The sequence below is a fragment of the Dermacentor albipictus genome, chromosome 1 (assembly GCF_038994185.2).
Source record: "Dermacentor albipictus isolate Rhodes 1998 colony chromosome 1, USDA_Dalb.pri_finalv2, whole genome shotgun sequence".
In the NCBI taxonomy this organism is placed as follows: domain Eukaryota; kingdom Metazoa; phylum Arthropoda; class Arachnida; order Ixodida; family Ixodidae; genus Dermacentor; species Dermacentor albipictus.
The window spans coordinates 99,580,059-99,598,700 of NC_091821.1; the positions used below are offsets into that span (position 1 = coordinate 99,580,059).

The window sequence follows — 18,642 nt, forward strand, 5'->3', positions numbered from 1 at the left end:
TTGGAATCAGTGGAAAGAAAAATTCTTGACGACATTCCGAAGCAACCCAGTGCAAAGGTGGGACGCCGCGCTTAATTTCAAATTCAAGCATGGCTCCCTCGTAGAGTATTTCTTTGACAAATGCCGCCTTTTAAAGCTGGCCGAGCCTATGCTTCCTCCGTCTGCCGTAGTAGCCCTAATAATGCACGGACTGCACGCGCAAGTCCTGAAGCAAGTGCAACTACGGTCACCTAAAACTATGGACGGGCTCCTGGAGTGCCTTCACGACATATCATTTACTTCAGAAGAAAATATAAACGCTAGCTCAAGCGGTCACTTCACACGGTCCGGCACGGATTGGTCAAGCCGTAATCAGCGAGAACCGCGCCGCCTTGCAGGCGGCACAGAGAGCTTGGGTTGGCGTGCTCCCAGAGGTCGGGTGCATAACATCGACAGCGACCCTGTTCCCCTACTTTCGGACGCTGAAAAGGCTCCGACGACAAAAAAAAAAACTGATAAACAAGGGTGATCAGTCCGACCCGATGACCACAACTGAGACTGTTTATTTAACTTGCTCTAGCCTACTTCACATCCCTGTGAAAGTGGGAAACAGACACATGATGGCTTTGGTTGACAGCGGTGCTTCTGTGTCTATAATAAATGCCAAGCTGGTAGATGCAAGTCACCTGCATAGTGGAAGAGTACTACGGGTGCAAGGCTACGATGGAAAAGTGACAATGCATAATCAGTGGGCCTCAGTAAACATCGAGTTCCAAGGTCATGAAATAGCGAGTGAAGTACTGGTGATTGAGGGGGTGACGTATGACTTTCTGCTATCCAGACCAGATATAAAGAAACTAAATATCAACGTATACTGGGACGATGCGGTTTTAGTGGAAGGACTATCAAGGCAAGAGACACAGCCGGATAGAAAGGATAACCTGCGAGTTGTCAATTGCGCGGAGGATATTGCAACGACCTATCCTGAACTAGTATGCATAGGAAGCTATCCACCGGCGATGACGTCACACAAGGTGCCTTTCGAACTCACCGACAAGACCGTCATCCGAAAATTACCTTACAACATGTCAAGAGAGCACAAGATATGGTTGAAGAAGGAATTGCAGGAGATGCTAGACGCCAATATAATCCGGCCTTCGGTGTCACCCTTCGCCTCTCCCATAACTATTGCGCCGAAAGAAGATGGAACTTTCAGACTGTGCACAGATTACAGGGTTCTCAACCGACAGACAGAACTTATACCATTTCCCATGCCGAAGATAGACACGATTATAGATGAGACAGGTGGTTGCCGATGTTTTTCACGTATTGACTTGTGCAAAGGTTTCTGGCAGATCCCGCTAACCGAAGAAACAAAAATGTACACTGCTTTTATCACGCCCTTCGACCTGTTCGAGTATAACCGGCTTCCTTTCGGCTGGAAAAACTCACCAGCATGGTTCCAGAAGATTATGAACGAAGTCCTGAAGCCTTTCCTAGGTGTCTTTTGTAACGTGTACATAGACGATATTATCGTCTTCTCCAAAACAGAGACGGAGCATCAGGCACACCTGTCCCAGGTATTAAATGCCTTGAGCTTGGCACACCTCAAGGTTAATTTTAAGAAAAGTGCGTTCTTTCAAAGAAAAGTGGTGTTTCTTGGAAGAGTCTTTGATGGGACTACCAAAAGCACGAAACAAGAGTCCGTCGAGAGGATATCCCAACTGGTAAAACCATATGACGTACACTCATTGCGTGTATTTTTGGGATTAGCAGGACATTTCAGGCCCTTCATAAAAGACTTTGCCATCAAAACAAGATGCCTCACGCGCCTAACACAGAAAGAAGTTCCATTTGAGTGGAATGAGGAATGTGAGAGAGTCTACCGTGATCTGGTGCACAGAATATCTGCTGACCCTATTCTACGCATACCAGATTTCACTTTACCCTTTGAACTGAATACCGACGCCTCACACTATGGGACAGGTGCAGTCTTGTACCAGAAATGTCCAGAAGCATCCGGCCGAGAAAAGCGACACGTAGTAGGTTACTACAGCTACACCCTCAAGCCACCTGAAGTCAACTACACCACTACTGAAAAGGAAGCTCTTGCAGTCCTCAAAGCAATTCAGTACTTCCGTACGTACCTAGAAGGTGCGAAGTTTACTTTGTTCACCGATCACCAAGCCCTCACTCATCTCTTGAATATGACCCAACCTAAGGGACGTATCGCCAGATGGGTGAACTATTTGCAGCAGTTCGATTTCACCATCTCCCACAGACCTGGACCCCTTTTGACTGATGCAGATGCATTGTCTAGACTGATGATACAGGCCAACAACGAACAATCGGCAGAAATCAATGAAATTAAATTGTGGGAAGGCACTGAACAATTGATTTTTAGGGAAGGTCGCTATCAAGTCCCGCCAACGCTGGTTTCCAGGGTGCTTTATTTGTACCACGATAGCCCAGAATCTGGAGGACACGACGGATTTTGGCGCACCTACAACAAGCTAGTCAAGAGATTTACGTGGCCTCACATGAAAGACGACGTCAATCGATACGTTCGTTCATGCCACATTTGTCAAATCAACAAAGTGAAATATAAGCAGCCTACGGACGCCATGATAATACCTTGCCACTCAAACGTGCCTTTTGAAGTTATACACCTGGATTTCGCCGAGCTAAATAAGAAACGAGAAGGAGTCCGAAAAACGCAAGCTTTTCTTCTGGCCATAGATGAATGCACCAGGATGGTCGCGGCACGGGCAGGAAAAGAAGATGCGAATAGTGTCATCGCCCTTCTCGAACGGGATATGTTTAGGACAACCAAGACAATTGTATGTGACAACGGTCCAGCGTTCAAGAGCGAAAAGCTAGCAAGATGGGCTCGAGACCATAATATATCAATCCAGTTCTGTGCGCCATACCATCCCGCAGCGAATGGGCTTGCAGAGCGTGCTATACGAGATGTTAAACAATACATCAGGATGTACGATAGTTTCCCTGGTGGTTGGAAATGCTCTTTAGAAGCAGCTGTAAGACATCACAATCGCTCCTACACCAGCGGCTTGGGATGCAGCCCGCAATTCGCTTCTTCAGGAGAAACCCCTATTCTTCAGGCGGACCGTGAACTTGGGCTGTTAGAAAATCTCCAGATCGTCGAGGAAAGGAAACAGAAATCGCAGGAGGAGAGGTACCGTAAACGAATGAAAAAAAATTTTGACAAGAGACATTGCTCAGACATCCCAGACATTCAAGTCACCGACCTCATTCTAGTTAGGAAAGGAGTAAGAGAATCCAATGCCAAATTTTATGGTCCTTACTCTGTGACAAAGACGGCCACTCAGAAAGGAATATTGAAGACTGTGTGGTACATTGGCGAACGTGGCTCAGTTGAATGTGCTTCGATTGGAAACGTTTTCAAGTATTACCCCAGGAGGGGTTAGCAAAAGAAACCTGGAAGGGTGAAGCGGTATGAGCCTTGGAATAGAAGATGAAGAAGCGCAGGAGTCTGGGTTCAGGAGAAGAGAAGAAGGAAGTGAGAATAAAATGTAGACAAGATGGACGCCAGTTCCACAGCAAGGCTTTACGTTTACTGTGTCCTTTAAGTAGGAACGCTACATACCTGACAATGTGTTGTCTTTATAAGGTTGTTTGAGCCCTGCCCATGCTGCACAATTCTTTGTAGGTCAATCATGATCCATGGCACAATCACAAACCCCCCTCATGAAGACTACTTCAACAGTTCTTTACAGGCCAGTGTGTGGCACTGTGTGAAATTACTTCTGTAACCATAAACTAAACAAAATGACAAACCGACAGCCATACTGATGGTCAAAATGCCTAGTTTTGTCACGGGCCCTGGCACAGCACCGCAGGCTGTGTAGCACTTTGTCTACGTGAGAACAGGTGACATTTAAATCACAAACAAGCTATTACATGAAACTCCATAACACTGGACGAGCATGAAGGTTCAGCATTGTTGGAAAGACATACTATAGCCCTTGTGCGTGCCCACTGTTCTCTACTGCACTAGAAGAAAGTTCTCTCACTGCTTTTTGTGTGTACATGTGGGCATGCAAGTGCATGTACGTGCATGTTTGTCATACTCGAATTAACATCTGTAGCATGAATGACCCAACGTAGCAAGTCTGTGAACATTACCATCATTACAAAAACCTGTTGCCAGTCAATACCAGATTAAGCCTACGAGAGCTAAAAGTGTAGAGTTTAAAAGAGACCAAATATGCCACACAAGCGAGTGCAATGCCTTATTACTTTTACGTTCTAACATACACATTGCTTTTTGTTTATTACTTCAAAAGCCCCATGACAGGACTTAACATGAAGCGTGAGCGCGTAGCTGTGATATTTTGACAACTTGCTTGATGATGACCTTGAATCAATCAGCATAGCTTTGGAAGTTAATTTATGTTTAAAAAAGTGACAAAAGGTGCACCGAAGCATACACAATTTGGATGAATGGCTTTCTCATAACTTATGCAAATTGAAAGATCGCAGGCGGAAGTGATAGCGTTACTCCAAGATCAGCGCAAGAAACTCTGAGAAAGGCAAAGTCTTCTTACTTGAAAGCAATTTTCAAGACTAGGAATATAAACATGCATTTTTAGTGCTGTGGCACTAGAATAAGAATAACCAGAAGAGATTAATCACAATGCACAATTCTGGGGAAAATTGTCAAGTTAGTAAGGTTAACTAACCACTCGGAGCAGTGCACCTACAATTTTACTGCACGAAGATTACACCTGGTAATCATAATAACTAGCAAAAATAATGAGATTAAATATTTTTTTCATATACCTTGTAGAACACTGCTTGTTAAACCTGTTCGAAATTGGTTACTATGGGCAAAAAGTGTCTGAAAAATAGAAGTGCTGAAAGAAAGTTGTCCGAGTGCTTTCAGGCTGCACTGCACATATATCTGACCATATAGCAGGTTCTGTCCTTTCTGTTGTTCTTGACAGTAATGATTTTTGTCAGGTAAACAACCTGGCTGTTTTACAAGTTCAGTGTAGATGAAAAAAGCGATCTTACCCTGTAGTTGAAACAGTGTTCAGAGTTCTGGTGTGGATTTTACATTTGTGGAGACCATGAAACACACACACACACACACACAAAAATTCTGTGGCGATTTAGTGGTAAATGCAAGGGAAGTGCATTGCATTACATTGCACTCCATCGAGTTTCCGGATCCCTGATTTAAACTGTGTTCACCCAATTCCAAAGTGTTCTTCAGGAGCTCACTCGACACACATCCTGCCTCTTCCAAGGAGCAAAGTGCGACTGCCGGTGCTTGAAAGCAGACCACCGTCAGTTGCACTACATATGCATATAGAGATGAATGCATTTGCAACTGAGTGCTTGGCGACTACGAAATGATTCGTTACACAAGCCAATTTGCTTTAGAGGTGCTCGAATAAATGAATGAATGAATGAATGAATGAATACTTCAATTTAAATAACGGGGTTTTATGTGCCAGAACTACGATCCAATTATGAGGCACACCATAGTGGGAGACTGCGGATTAATTTTGACCACTTGGGGTTACTCAATGTGCACCTAAATCTAAGCACACAAGTGTTTTTCCATTTCACTTCCATAGAAATGCGGCCACCGTGGCCTATATATTGATACAAGGCAGATACATATTTAAACAATGTGCACAGGTTCATGACCCCCCCCCCCAAGAGGAAAAGACATGGGCGTCGCACGACGACGCCATGCAAGTAATATCGGGGCATATCGGGGCATTTAATGGTACCCTTGACAACGATGCCAGTGGACGAAAAGTTTTGTTTTTCCACTCTGTGCTGCTTATGCTTGCACGTTTCAGTAGTTACATCACTGCATAATGCTGTGATTCTGTGAGCAGGGATTTCTCACTAAACTCGCACTAGCAGAGAATGCCCCGTCCATGCGATGTCATGGGATTCCCGAACGGTTCATGCCAATTGACCAAGAGCAGCGCTGCAGTTGTGAATCCAATGCTCTGTCTTGGCTCCGTTTCTTTATGGCCACACATTTGTGTTTTACGCAGAAAACTGTAGCACTGTCTGTCGGGCGCCGTTATTCTTACCAACAGCAGTAAAGGGCAGAAATAGCGTATGCAACATCACCACTTCCCGCTCAGGGGCAGGCGATTTGAATTGCGCGAAAGATATGCGGACCCTTCAGATGCAATTTTCTTGTAAAGTAAGTCTTTTCTTGGCACGAAACCAGCACTGTGAGGCTTCTCAAATGGCATTTTAACAGTTCACATTGACTTAGTATCTGCCTTTAGTGTCCCTTTAATCTGTAAGCTGCGACCCATGCTTGCTGGCTATCTGATGCTCAAGCCGACTCCGTACCGTTTCGAAGAGTTGACGAACCAAGCTATGATGTAGTTTGTGTGTGGCAAACTCAAGGAGAGCCATGCCCTTACCTGACCATCGCTTGGACGGTGAACCTCGCATAAGCCCATCCCCATAAGCAAATTGTACAATTATTCTTAAAGCCGAATAAAAAAAAAAGAATGCATCACAAAGAGACAAGAACGCACTCAGTTCAAATCAACCACATGTAAGCACTCATACCACCGCATGATGTTCCGTCCATAGAGGCAGAAGATAGCCATAACAGAACGGAATACAAGCAGAGGGGGAATACCAGGGTTAAAGGGGAGGGTAATGTTTAATTACTTGTGGGTCTTTTAATACTGCATACCACATGAAATTCTTGAGAAAGCATTCTAGGAGTGATACTCTGCATGCCTAGGCAGCACTCTTAGATGCAGCAAAAATAGTTTCAGGGACAAAACAAAGCTCCAAGTGAAAGATGACACTCTTTAAATACCAAATAGGCCCCTTTGGCAAAGAGCAGATGCTTTGCATGCCAAAAAAAAAGTTTATAAGAAAGCAAAAGGTTGCGGGTGAGGAGACTGCCTTGAAAATCCTGCACTAGCTACCCCTGATGTCAGCGCAGCAATGTTTAACAGAAGATAGTTGACTGTTAATTACAAAAAATTAATACATTTCACTTTAAATATACCATAAACTCGGCTGTTTGCCAGCATTTTCCTGCACGAGTGACAAAAATGCATAATGACAAAACACAGCTATACATAGTTACAAAAAAGCAATCTACCAGTGTTGTACCATTTAGTGTTGCGATTTGGTGCGGATTTTAAAGGTTCCCCCCCGTGATGCCATTTTATTCACTCAGAACAAAATTGAAATTCAAGCACCCACCAGCTTCCCGTGCTGTTGCTTTTGCAATCATGGTTTTGCCACAGCCAGGTGGGCCGTGAAGAAGCACTCCTGCAAAAAAAAAAAAAGGGAATGTTTTTTTAGACTCTTTTTCCTGAACATGGCATATACAAAATGCACAATATGTAGTGGCTAAAACTGACAGTTTCAAACTTTTTACTTTCCAACTTTCAGTTTGCATCAAACAAATCCAGCTACCACTCAGCAACAAAACAGCCATTAAGAGATCGCTTTAGCTCAGGACCAACTCAGACTTCCATATTCGAATATATGTAAGACACAGAAATGCATTTTTGCGACAACCACTAAACTAAGTTGAATGAAATTTCTTGGATATGAGAAATAAAGTTAAATTCAAGCCTCTAGCAAGTAGAATTTTGATTTATGGCCTGGAATGTTACACAAAAGTTCTCAGAAATTCCAAGGTTTAAAAAATATTGAAGCATGAAATTAAGAAATTTGTAGCATCGGCGTAAAAAAACATTGCAGTTCCATAAACTGCACGCGATAGACCATCTAAAGTGGACAAAATTAATGCATGAATCTACAGCTTACGTTAAATTGTTACGTTACAAAGGTTTTACAGAAGTCTTTCTCCCAAACTAGTAATATATTTCCCAGTGATGTATATCAATTTCCTTCACTTTAGACGCCTGTTAGGTGCAACATACAGAATTATAATATCGCATTTCATTGTTGAGATACAGAGTTGTAAACATTACACTTTTTTTTTTTAAAGGGACACTGAAACACTTTTCTAAGCACTCATAGAGTGACAATCATTGAGTTGCCTCACAAATCTCCTGTTACAAAAATTTTTCATATCATTCAAGCACAATCTAAGTTGGATGCGGTTACCAGGCCGATGAGCAGCTTTCTCTCTCTTTTCTATTAGTGCACTGGAAGCTACACAGAGGAGATGGCAAGGGGATGCAAAGGAGCAATCCCCCGCTGGCCCCGCCCTAAAGTTGAACATCTTGTGGCAGCACCCTGTGGCAGCCAATGTATCTACGCCAATGTGTCGGCACGAAATGAAATCAAACAGAAAAAAAAGAATTCACTGGAATGCAAATATAACCAGAATATTAATTATACAGTTTCGGAGTCAAACCCAAATGTTTAACGGTTTTCGGCTCAAAAGGAAAGTCGACAATCAAAAAAAAGAAAGACGACGTCAGGCAACATCAGAATTAGCAAGCATCTCGGTGCTCCCATGAGCACGTCATCTGGGACAAGGATAGTGCGAGTGATAGCCAGTCGAGCGCTCCACTGATCTAAGCCTGCCGCTTGGTGCACAGCAGATCGGCATTGGATCAAAACCCAGGGCTCATGCGCTGAATGAACAGCTTATTTAGTTTTCTAAGGGGTACAACGCCATGACACCAAAGTTTGTTTGTTCAGTTCATTTAAGTTTGTTTTAGTGGAACAGCGGTCTCGCTTTTTGCAGAGTACACTCGATGGTGTGCTGCTTTTATATCACAGTGGCATGTTCAGTGACTTAGCTGTTGCTAATTTTGCCTGCTTTAGGAACTTGTCTGAATAAGCTTGCTCCAAGAACGTACCCCTTTGAAGTCCTTTCACAATCAAAAGGCTTCCAAGGGTGTAATTGGAAACAGCAAAGCGATTTTTTTTTTTTTTTGCAGGCAGGATTTTTAGTGGCACTTGTTTCTTGTGCAGCGCTTTTAGTTCACCTCCTGAGATGACCGAGGACGAAATTCAAAATAAATCAGAAAAAAAAATTATTTATGTAGTACAGTACGAAATTCATGGGTTTCATTACAGATATGATATCAGAGCATAAGTTACAAGTAGAGCTTCTGAAGTGTTTGGAATAATTCGCATTAGAAATCACCAATTGCCGCAAACCAAAACACAGAATCGTAGACTTTAGAGATCCGCCATGTGAGCACGACTTTGGCGAAATTCTTGGAAACCCGGAAGTAGAAAGCAGAAGTAATAAAGTCACACTGTGATGTGTGTAGTACGCAACACGGTGTGGTGGTTGGAGAGGACAAGAAGCAGACGACAAGTAGTGCGCGCACCGAGGCGAATTCCGTGCTGGATGGAAAACGACAACGCCAAAGAGTGTCCTGCACGTGAACACGCGGCGCAAGAAAAGAAACAGAAAAAGAAAAAGCCAATCCAATCAGAAGAGACCACGGAGCTTCAAGCAGCCAATGAGCAAACGACAAATCGGCCAGAGCGGGAGAAAAAGCGAGGCACGCTGGCAGAAGAGGGGGAGACACAGGGAGAGTTCCAGGAAGCGAAGCCAAGAGGAGGTCGGCCACTGGACTGGGAGTTGAAGACAGGCCGTCGGGTTCCGGACCTGAGCCACCAGGACTTCACCTGACCGGGGCCTCCTGCCAACCCGTTCCTGTACGTCACCACTCTACCCGATCGTAAACTGCTGCCCAAGGCCGGCGTGCTTCTACGCCCGTGGGCAGGACGAGAGCAGTCTGGCTACAGGCCCGAGTTCTACGCCCAGCTGCCTGGCCAGAATGCCGCTGCCATCTGCTCGTGCCGCCTGCTGCCCGAGGCCGGCGATCGAGCTTCTGTGCCCGTGGGCAGGACGAGAGCAGGCGAGCTACGGGTCCGAGTTTTACGTCCAGCTGCCTGGCTAGAAAGCCGCTGCCATCTGCTCCTGCCGCCAAGCCGCCTGCCTTCCCTCTCCAAGCCAGAGCTGTTGCGCTCTGGTCACCCGATCAACGGTCCAACACCCTGACCTTTGGTGAGACCGGCGCCACTTCTCTTGTCATCTTGTCGCCGCTTCTCCACATCGAGACTATTGTGTGCCCTTGCAGGTGTGGTCAGCCCGGACTCGCATACTGTTAACGCCATCCTAGCCCTAAGTGTGTTTCTTGCCGTGATGTCTCCTTTAGTGTTTATTTTATGTTTTATCCTCTTTCTAGTTTTATTAAAAGTTTGTGTGCGTGTTTTTGAAACAAACGGCTTTGTCCTCAATTGGGTTCTCGGCTTAAACAAAAGAACCTGCATCACACACACATAAGGTGGCATGATATTTAATCGGCTAATTAATGGAAAACAGTTGCCTGGCATAGACTGAACATCTGCCTAGCAAAATGGATGTGATGTCACTCCCTCCTCTCTCGCTTCTCTTCTCCTGGCGCTCTCCTGCTCGCTCGCTCGCAACAGCTGCATGCGCGCGCTCATTACCTGCTCTAAAGTCGACACCGGAGAAGGCGCGCAAGGTGCGCTTGGTGTCATTCGCTAGGGGGCTATGCCCCGCCAGGTGGTGAGTGCTGCGCTTCCTGCTCGTCTTCCCTCCCTTGCATATCGTGCCAGGAGAGACATTTTCTTACTTAACCTAAAGAATACCAACACTGAGGTGCGAGTGAAACTAAGAAAAACCTAAGTCAAAGATTACGGTCGCCTACCATTTTCTTTCTTTCGTAAAACTTAACGCGTAAATTCTTAGAATGAGCATGAATTTATATGCTTTAGAAAATTTGGAGCTTTGGAAGGTATTCAACAGGAAGAAATGATTGCAGGCACTTTAACTGTCTCACCCTTGCACAGACGTCTGATTGTCCCACCACACCCATGGGTGGGGAAGGGGTGAGGGACATGAAGTTTGGGCATTGCAAAAAGAGAAAAAGATGGTGGGGCGACAAACATGGCTGTAAAGTATTACGCCTATGCATGCCAGGAAAGCAGCTCAAAATTCATATGAAAGTCTGTGTGCCCTTCTCCGTGGAGCCAATTTACCCAAAAGTACATGTCAGACATGAGTCGCAATTGTCGCCTTTGTAGCAATTGCTACGAACGGGTGGATGTCTGATTTTCCCTTTATTCACATCTACAAGCGCAAGAGCAGCACCTGCAGCAGCCTAAACCACTCGGGGAGCCCCGTGAAATGCAGTGTGCAAAACTGCCTCTGTAGATGTGCTGTGCAGCAAGTAGACAGAAAAAAAGATATCAAAATAAAAATTCCGTAGGCTGGAATCGATAGGTATATGTTACCTGGGCCCTCAGCTTTTGTATGAAAGAAAGTGGGGGAAGAATGTCGCTTGCAGGCACTGGTTGAGGCAAAGAGCCTATGCTGCAGAGAGTGTAGCTCACCTCTTCCTACCACAGACTCCCAACATTTTATTTGCTTTTATATGAGCAATTACAACCTTTTTAAAACTTAGTGCCGTAGAGCGCTCCCTGGACAACACTTTACAACTTTGTGTATAAAAAAATTTTCAACAGGGACTATTCTTCAAGGAGTGAATTATAAAAACAGAAGTACGCACCAGACACGTGCAAACATGCTTTCTGGCAGGCTTGTGCCCTCAAGGAAGTTTATGGTGCTAACAAGTGCCTTCTTATGAGTGTACACCATACTTTGCCTTTGGGAATAAAGTAACATGGCCTCAGAGTTGGCAGTGAGCCCCAGATTCCTTTAAAATACAATTTTTACAATTTTTAAAAAATTAACCGACGATTACGATACTCCCTAATGAGGAATTTGAGTGCAGCTGTATACATATTTTCATTTCGCGATATACTGACTAGCGCAGAAAATCTGTCTTGTGAAGCACATTGCGAATGGTGCAAAGTGTGGCGCGACTGCCTTGCTAATCTGGAGATCATGAGAGCCAGCGCTTGGGCGTAATTCACAGCAGCTACCACTGACAGACCTTCCAGACGACGCGCTCTACTCTGCCACCATCTTAGCCATCGTCGCCGCACTACGCTTTTCTTCTCAGGCTTTCACCACCCTCCTCCACTTTCCACCTCATGGTTCCACTCATGGCCTCCTCTTCCCGCCTCTTCACTTCATCTTTCGCTGCGCTCAATCGGATACGCTGCCGCCGCTCACCGCAGGACTGGGCACCTAAAAGCTGTGCTCTAAAAAACACGTGGGACACGGCAGCATGTGCCCATGTGCTAAGACACTATAGAAATGCCACAAAAAGATTGTAAACAGACAAGATTAAAATATTACTGCTCAATAAAATACTATTAATTACCAACAGCTGTTTCCCTAACAAGTTTTAAGCTATGCAAAAGGTTACCATAAAAACAAGGTAATCATAGCAACAAGACGTAAGAAATCTAGTTGCAAAATTTAAGTAGAGGACAGCTACTGTGTTTAGTTCTCCACATCCCTTCATTAAGGCCAAACCACACATATCACTGCAGGCCCACACAAGCTCACGCTGGTGCACTAATTGTCCACTGTTCGACGGAACACCGTCTGGCGAGGGTGTACATTTTCTTCTTGATCTTCATTTTCTTCATACTTTGGCAAATGTTTGTTTGCTGTCAAGAAGAAAATGTACACCCCTCGCCTGACGCTGTTTTGTCAAACCCTGAACTATGTTACTCTACGCAAGAAATATGGGCCGCCCGCCATCACCAAAATCCGACAATATGTAAGCCTTAAATCAAGACTCTACTCATTTCTTTGCCACCTGCATTTCAGCCTTCGTTGCAAGAACCACGGTCTCATCCCCAAGTCGTTCGAACTGCCACTTCTAGTTAAGACTACGTTTGGAAAACATGTTGTGGCTAAAGCAGAAAAGCAACTCCTTCAGGCCCACATCTTAGAAACGAGAGCAAGCATTAAGAGCATAGAAAATGACCTCTTTTTCGCCGAGTGAAAACTGGTATGCAGTCTGTCTATCGATTACATATACGTTATACTTCATGCAAACAGCCAGGCAGCCAGGACTTTTAAAGAAAGGTGCGCTAGCCAAGATGCAGTTTTCTCTGCTTTTAAAATGAGAAGCGATTTCCCTTTCGTTATTGGCACACCAGGCATCGTGAACCTTTCCTCGCACAACTTGGAGCCTATGGAGCTGTCCATCCTAAACCGGGGCCTGAACTTCAACTTGGGCTTTGGCCCAAACACAAGAAAGCTGACCTGCGCTGTGGAGCAAGCTGTGCTGCAAGTTGAACCTCACCTTCGGAACAAAGCAAGAGCACGAGCTATCAGCACGCTCTCGAAGCTTTCATGAGTGAAAACGACGAACATCGCACAGCACGAGAAACATGCGGTAAAAAGACTTCAACGAAACGATAAGATTGTTATCCTGCCCGCCGATAAAGGTAATGCAACTGTCATATGTAAGTGCCGCAAGGTGCCGCTAGAAGATCGGAGCGGCCGCCCAAGCTCCGTGAAGAAAGAAGGAAGAAACGGGTGCACGAGCACGGGGTGGCACGAGGTGCTCTCGCAGTGTTCGAACCAGGCGGGCAGAAGTTCCGAGCTCCTGGGGTGAACGAGGCGAGAGTACCTGCCAGGCGAGACGTCCGTGGCAAGGTGCGGAGGATCGCGGAGCCAAGCGTGGACGTCCGAGGGCTCCTGCTGCCAGTGCTTGAGACGCTGGCTGACGCGAGGGCCGCCGGTCCCTGAGCTGTGCCGAGCAGCGTTCCAGTCTGGCACAGATGATGCTGTGCTAGACGCGGTCCTCACGTGTGAACACCAGACGTAGATTGCGAGAGGAGTATGAGCTGGGCACCGAGGCCATGCTGGGCGTGCGACTGTAGAACGTCGGTCGCGAGTGGCGTCCGAGCTGGACATCGAGGCCGTGTGGAACAAGGCATCCCCTGGCTGCTGCAGCTGCGGCTCCTGAGCATGCCGAGCCCTAGAGCCGTGCTGAATGGGGCCTGAGCGTGTCGTCGTCACAGCCAGCTCAAGCACAAGTGAACCCACATTGCCGTGACGACCGAACCGTGAGCCTCGTAACATGGGACTGTCCCAGCCCGTTTATTCCCGTGTGCTGTGTGTGTGGACACACTGGCTGCCGTTAAACAGTTATCAACTCTCTGTATATATACATATTTTAAACGTTGCTTTGATTTTTATAAATGCACCTAAATGACTCTCTGTCTTTCTTCCGCATCACTGCACACTAGCAAAAGTGCCGAATAGTGCTAAACACTACAGCAACGGTTGTACTGGACAAGGAAGACTATAGAATGAAAATGTCAACTCTGCTTCAAGATACGGCCACCTATGCCAAGTTGAACAGGGATCTGAACAACAAGGTACAGTCCGAGCTACAAAAGCTGCTTACTAACGTTTTCAAGTTCGTCCCACCCGAAAAGAGGAGACTATTTTCACCTCTTGTGCCCCAACAGTTCTTCCCCAGCAATATCCGGTGTGCCGAAGATACACAAACCCGACATACCTTTACACCCAATTGTTAACGTTGCATGGTCTCCGCTTCACAAGTTATCAAACTATCTGCATCAGGTGCTGCGACCACTTGTCAAAAGCTCATCCTGTAATGTTAAAGACTCGGCACATCTTGTTGACATGCAGAAGAAAATTCACTTGGATGATGAAGATTGGTTGGTTTCCTCTGACGTGAAATCAATATTCACATCAGTACCGATAGATTTCGCCGTGGAAAGCTGCAAACAAGTGCTTAGCAATGATTCATCCCTACCTTCAGGAACTCCATTCGAGGTTGAAGATCCCTGTGGCCTTCTGCACTTCTGCCTTAGCAACACTTCGTGTTTAATGGGAACTACTACAAACATGTTTTGGCACAGCCATGGGTGCCTCTGGTTCAGAGACATGTACATATCTGGCCTTGGAAGCCATAGAGAGCAAAGCTTTGGCTACTTTCACACGGCCTCCAAAAACTTTCCTTCATTAACGTAGACTGTTTCTGCGTAATCTACAAGTCAGAAGTGCAATCATTTCTGGACCATCCGAATTTTATTGGTCTATCAAATTCACGGTTGAAGAAGAAAGCAACGAACAAATTGCCTTCGTCGACGTCCTTGTACAACACTCTTCCAACACATTTGTACAATGCCACAGAGCGTTGTACAAACACTCTGTGGCGGCTTCTTTGTTCAAGCGTGTGTCCCGTCTTTGCTCAGACGAGTTCGCACAACGGCGGGAATTCAAAAAAGAAAAAAATTATCTCACTGGTAAAGGCTACCCTCGCCAACTCTACGTCAGCAGGAACGCCGCTCCACAGAGCCTCCCAGAACCGAACCGATTCATGTAATGAAAACTGCACCTATTCGCTATGCTCCCGGCATAAGCGAAACACTGGCAAGAATTTTCAAGAATTATGACAGACAAGGTCAAGGACAAGCAGTTGGTTGCTTAATTATACAAATTAAGCAGCCAACTGGTACGCGTGAAAGACCTATTGGAACGTGAATGTCACCTTGGAGAGATATACACGATACCTCGTCAAGACTGCCATGCTTCGTACATAGGAGAAACAGGCAACTTCAGACGACGTATCAAGCAGCACCAAAATGACATAGCTAAGGGACACACCGCCACCAACGCAATAGCTAAACATCACCTTAACACGGGTCACAGCATTGATTGGAATTCTGCGACTGTTATCGACACGGAAATATCACTATCATCCCGCCTTTTTTTTGGACTTATTATTAATTCAGTCGATGCCTCTCACTAAATTGGACACGTGGAAATCTACCAGAAATATACACCACATCGCTGCACCATCTACTACGTATAATAAGGCATGGCCCAAGTTGTCCCGCTTTTATGTGAACAAGATACCCATAGGGGAACCAAACATCATAAATTCCGTTTTTTTTTTTTCACACTTTGCCGAGTGTTTGTTTGCTGTCAAGAAAAAAAAAATGGTGCACTTATTCATGCGCAGATGATGCGAGTGAGATTGTAAGCATCCAAGTGCGGCGCAAGCACGGATATCCATTTCAGACAGGTACCAGTGCTCCGGTTTCATTGCATTCCCACGTGCCTGGATACGCAGCTATAGCGTGGTACAACCAGGGTTCATACAGAACATTAGACTCAAAATTCAAGGACTATTCAAGCATTTCAAGGATGCCAAAGGCCAATATTCCAGAAGGGTAAACAAATCTTATTTGTACACATACACTGGAAAGTAGTTCAATCTTGTTCTTAGCTCCAATTTCTTGCAGCTAAGCAGTTGCTGTGTTGGACACAAACTTCAAGCTCTTCAGATGGCTTTTCGAAGTTTACTTTCACATTCTAATGATGTTAATCACCTTCTCATACAATAGCTGGTAGTGCCCGGCTTCAGTCAAAGATACTCGTCATGTTAAAGCTAAATGGCTGAAACTCACTCTACACCAAGCACTTCTACAGCCTAGGGCTCAAAAATGGATCCATAATGGCTGCGCTGTGAACAGACTAGCAAAACAACAAAACGGTGGCAGGGCTTGATCAAGCTTCTTCTAGCTCCAGGATGGCAACGGTAAGTTAAATGTCGGCTGTTGGTGGCTGTGGACAGAATATTGCATCGCTTGGCAACACTCCGAAATAAATTATCTAGGATCGTTTCCCGATAGACAGTGTCCACGGCATAGCCCCGATGTGGAGTTTCTTTCAATGTTCAAGATTCACCCTAGCCACAGTTTTCAAGGATTTCAAGAAGGTGTACGAATCCTGGGTACAATCAACACTCTGTGATGCAGATTTAATGCATGAATGTGCTTTTTTTTTTACTTTTTGCACTGATCTAATCACTAAAAATAAAACATTTGCGTTTGTCAATTCCCATTTTGAAGCACTGTCAATAACAAAGTATGGAACAATGTCTGTCAAAGCGTCCATGAGTGAGCCAAGGGCGCATGTGTCTCTTGTACTATATGCAAACCGTCATTCCTCACGAGGCACACAGGCATGAGCTTGCGCAAGTCGGCAAGCGTGAGTGTGGTGTGGGCCTTACAGGATTTCAGCACGATTAAAAACAGCTATAAACATCTTTTGGCTAAGTTTCAAAATGCTCTAAGGTGGCAGCCCTACCATAGCTGGGCTACATGCCCACATTTAAGTGGGCACTGCTCCTCGTTTGTTTGACATACCAGGGGTTTCTTTTTATGCGAAAAAAATATTTTTAAAAAGAAATTGTCATATCTAAGCCGCTACCAGTTTTGCTGGTGGACATTAGCTACAAGAAAAAGTGCAATGATAATTCCGCAAATTACCCAATATATACTAATTAAATGTTTAATTACTAACTATAGGGCTTATGTTGTACACTGTATTTACTCGCATGATAAAGGCACCTTATTCTCGAAAAATTTGCGCAAACTTGGGGGGTAAACTTTTGAGCAATTCTTTTACCACAGCCATCTTAATAAGTAGAAAACACATGGTACAAGTCAGATGTGCCGGATCCAAGGCATTTTGATACGCCATAGCGTCGCATCAAAAGCACTAGATTAGACGCTTGGCGTGCGTAGGCGTTCAATTCGGCGCTAGGGCATGGCAAAACGCCTCGGATTCAGCTGTTGCTTTGCATTGTACCGCGTGTTTCCAGTTTTTGCTGCACGCCGGGCATGCCATTCTTCGCTATGGCATGACAAAATGCCTCAGATCCAGCTGCCGTTCCACATATCGGACACCGTATTGTGCCATGTCTCCTGTTTTTGTTACACGCTTGGTGTCCCATCCTATGTCATGGCATGACAAAATGCTTCAGATCCGACTGCCATTCTGGCACGTCAGACACCGAATCATAGTGCGTGTCTCCTACTTCATGGCAAGTTTGGGGTGCCATCATTATGCAAGGAAAAGAAAAAACTCACTTCCTGAGTGGAAAAATGTGGGGTGCGTTCATTATATGAGCAAATACGGTAATCATGAAACTGAAGCCAAGGAGTAGTGAAATCATGCCTGCTTAGCAGAAATCCTAAGACTGGTGCCGCTTTCAAGATACGAGAATCTTTTTTTTTTTTCACCTTCATTTAGGATGCTGTCAGTGATGCATCAGTGTGGTCACAGTGTATCAATCGTGACCATGAGCAAGATGATTGGCACCTTTAAGCTGGCACAAGCAGCCCACATGCTATGCTTAAAACAAGGCAGCATGCGACCCAACAGAGTTTCTGCATGATTGTGGCTTGATAAGGAGACTTGCTTCATGCTAGCACGATGGTGAAGTGTAACTGTCGTGTCACTCATGGGCTTCTGTTAAAGGCATGACAAATGCACTCTTGTGCATTTGTCATGCACAAGAGTGAAATTGTCATTTGTCATGCACAAGAGGAAATCCATCCAGGCAAGTGAAACTGCTTGGACGGAATTCATTACGATGCAAAAAGTAGCTGTGGTGGCTTTTATGATGTCAAAAGCCAGTTATGCTCGGGTGACTGGCTCCAAATATTGCACTAGGATCCATCTTCCAGACTCTGAGCCAAGCACACTGTCTTGGCACAGTGCCAGTAACAATGTTGCCCGTAGGCACCGACCCATCTGGTACTGATGCACACAACAGTGACCAAGAATATTATTGCCGGCATTTTGGAAAGGCTCCGTGTTGTATGGCCAGCAAGCTTCTATTTTTGTGATTTTGCTTATATCGGTACTCCACTTTGTTTCAATTTTTTAATGGTTTTTACAGCTTCAAGTTAACAGAGTTTTACTGCATGTGAGAACTGGTTAATATATGGGAA

At 45.1% G+C, this 18,642-nt stretch overlaps 1 protein-coding gene across 1 annotated transcript in view; it reads right to left on the reverse strand.

Moving 5' to 3' along the window:
• The window catches only part of LOC135906182 (outer mitochondrial transmembrane helix translocase-like), a 67,014-nt gene that overhangs the window by 36,624 nt on the left and 11,748 nt on the right, over positions 1-18,642 (reverse strand). The window contains exon 4 of the mRNA XM_065437445.2: positions 7,231-7,299. Coding sequence (XP_065293517.1) covers positions 7,231-7,299 — 69 coding nt within the window. The remainder of the gene's footprint in view (positions 1-7,230; positions 7,300-18,642) is intronic.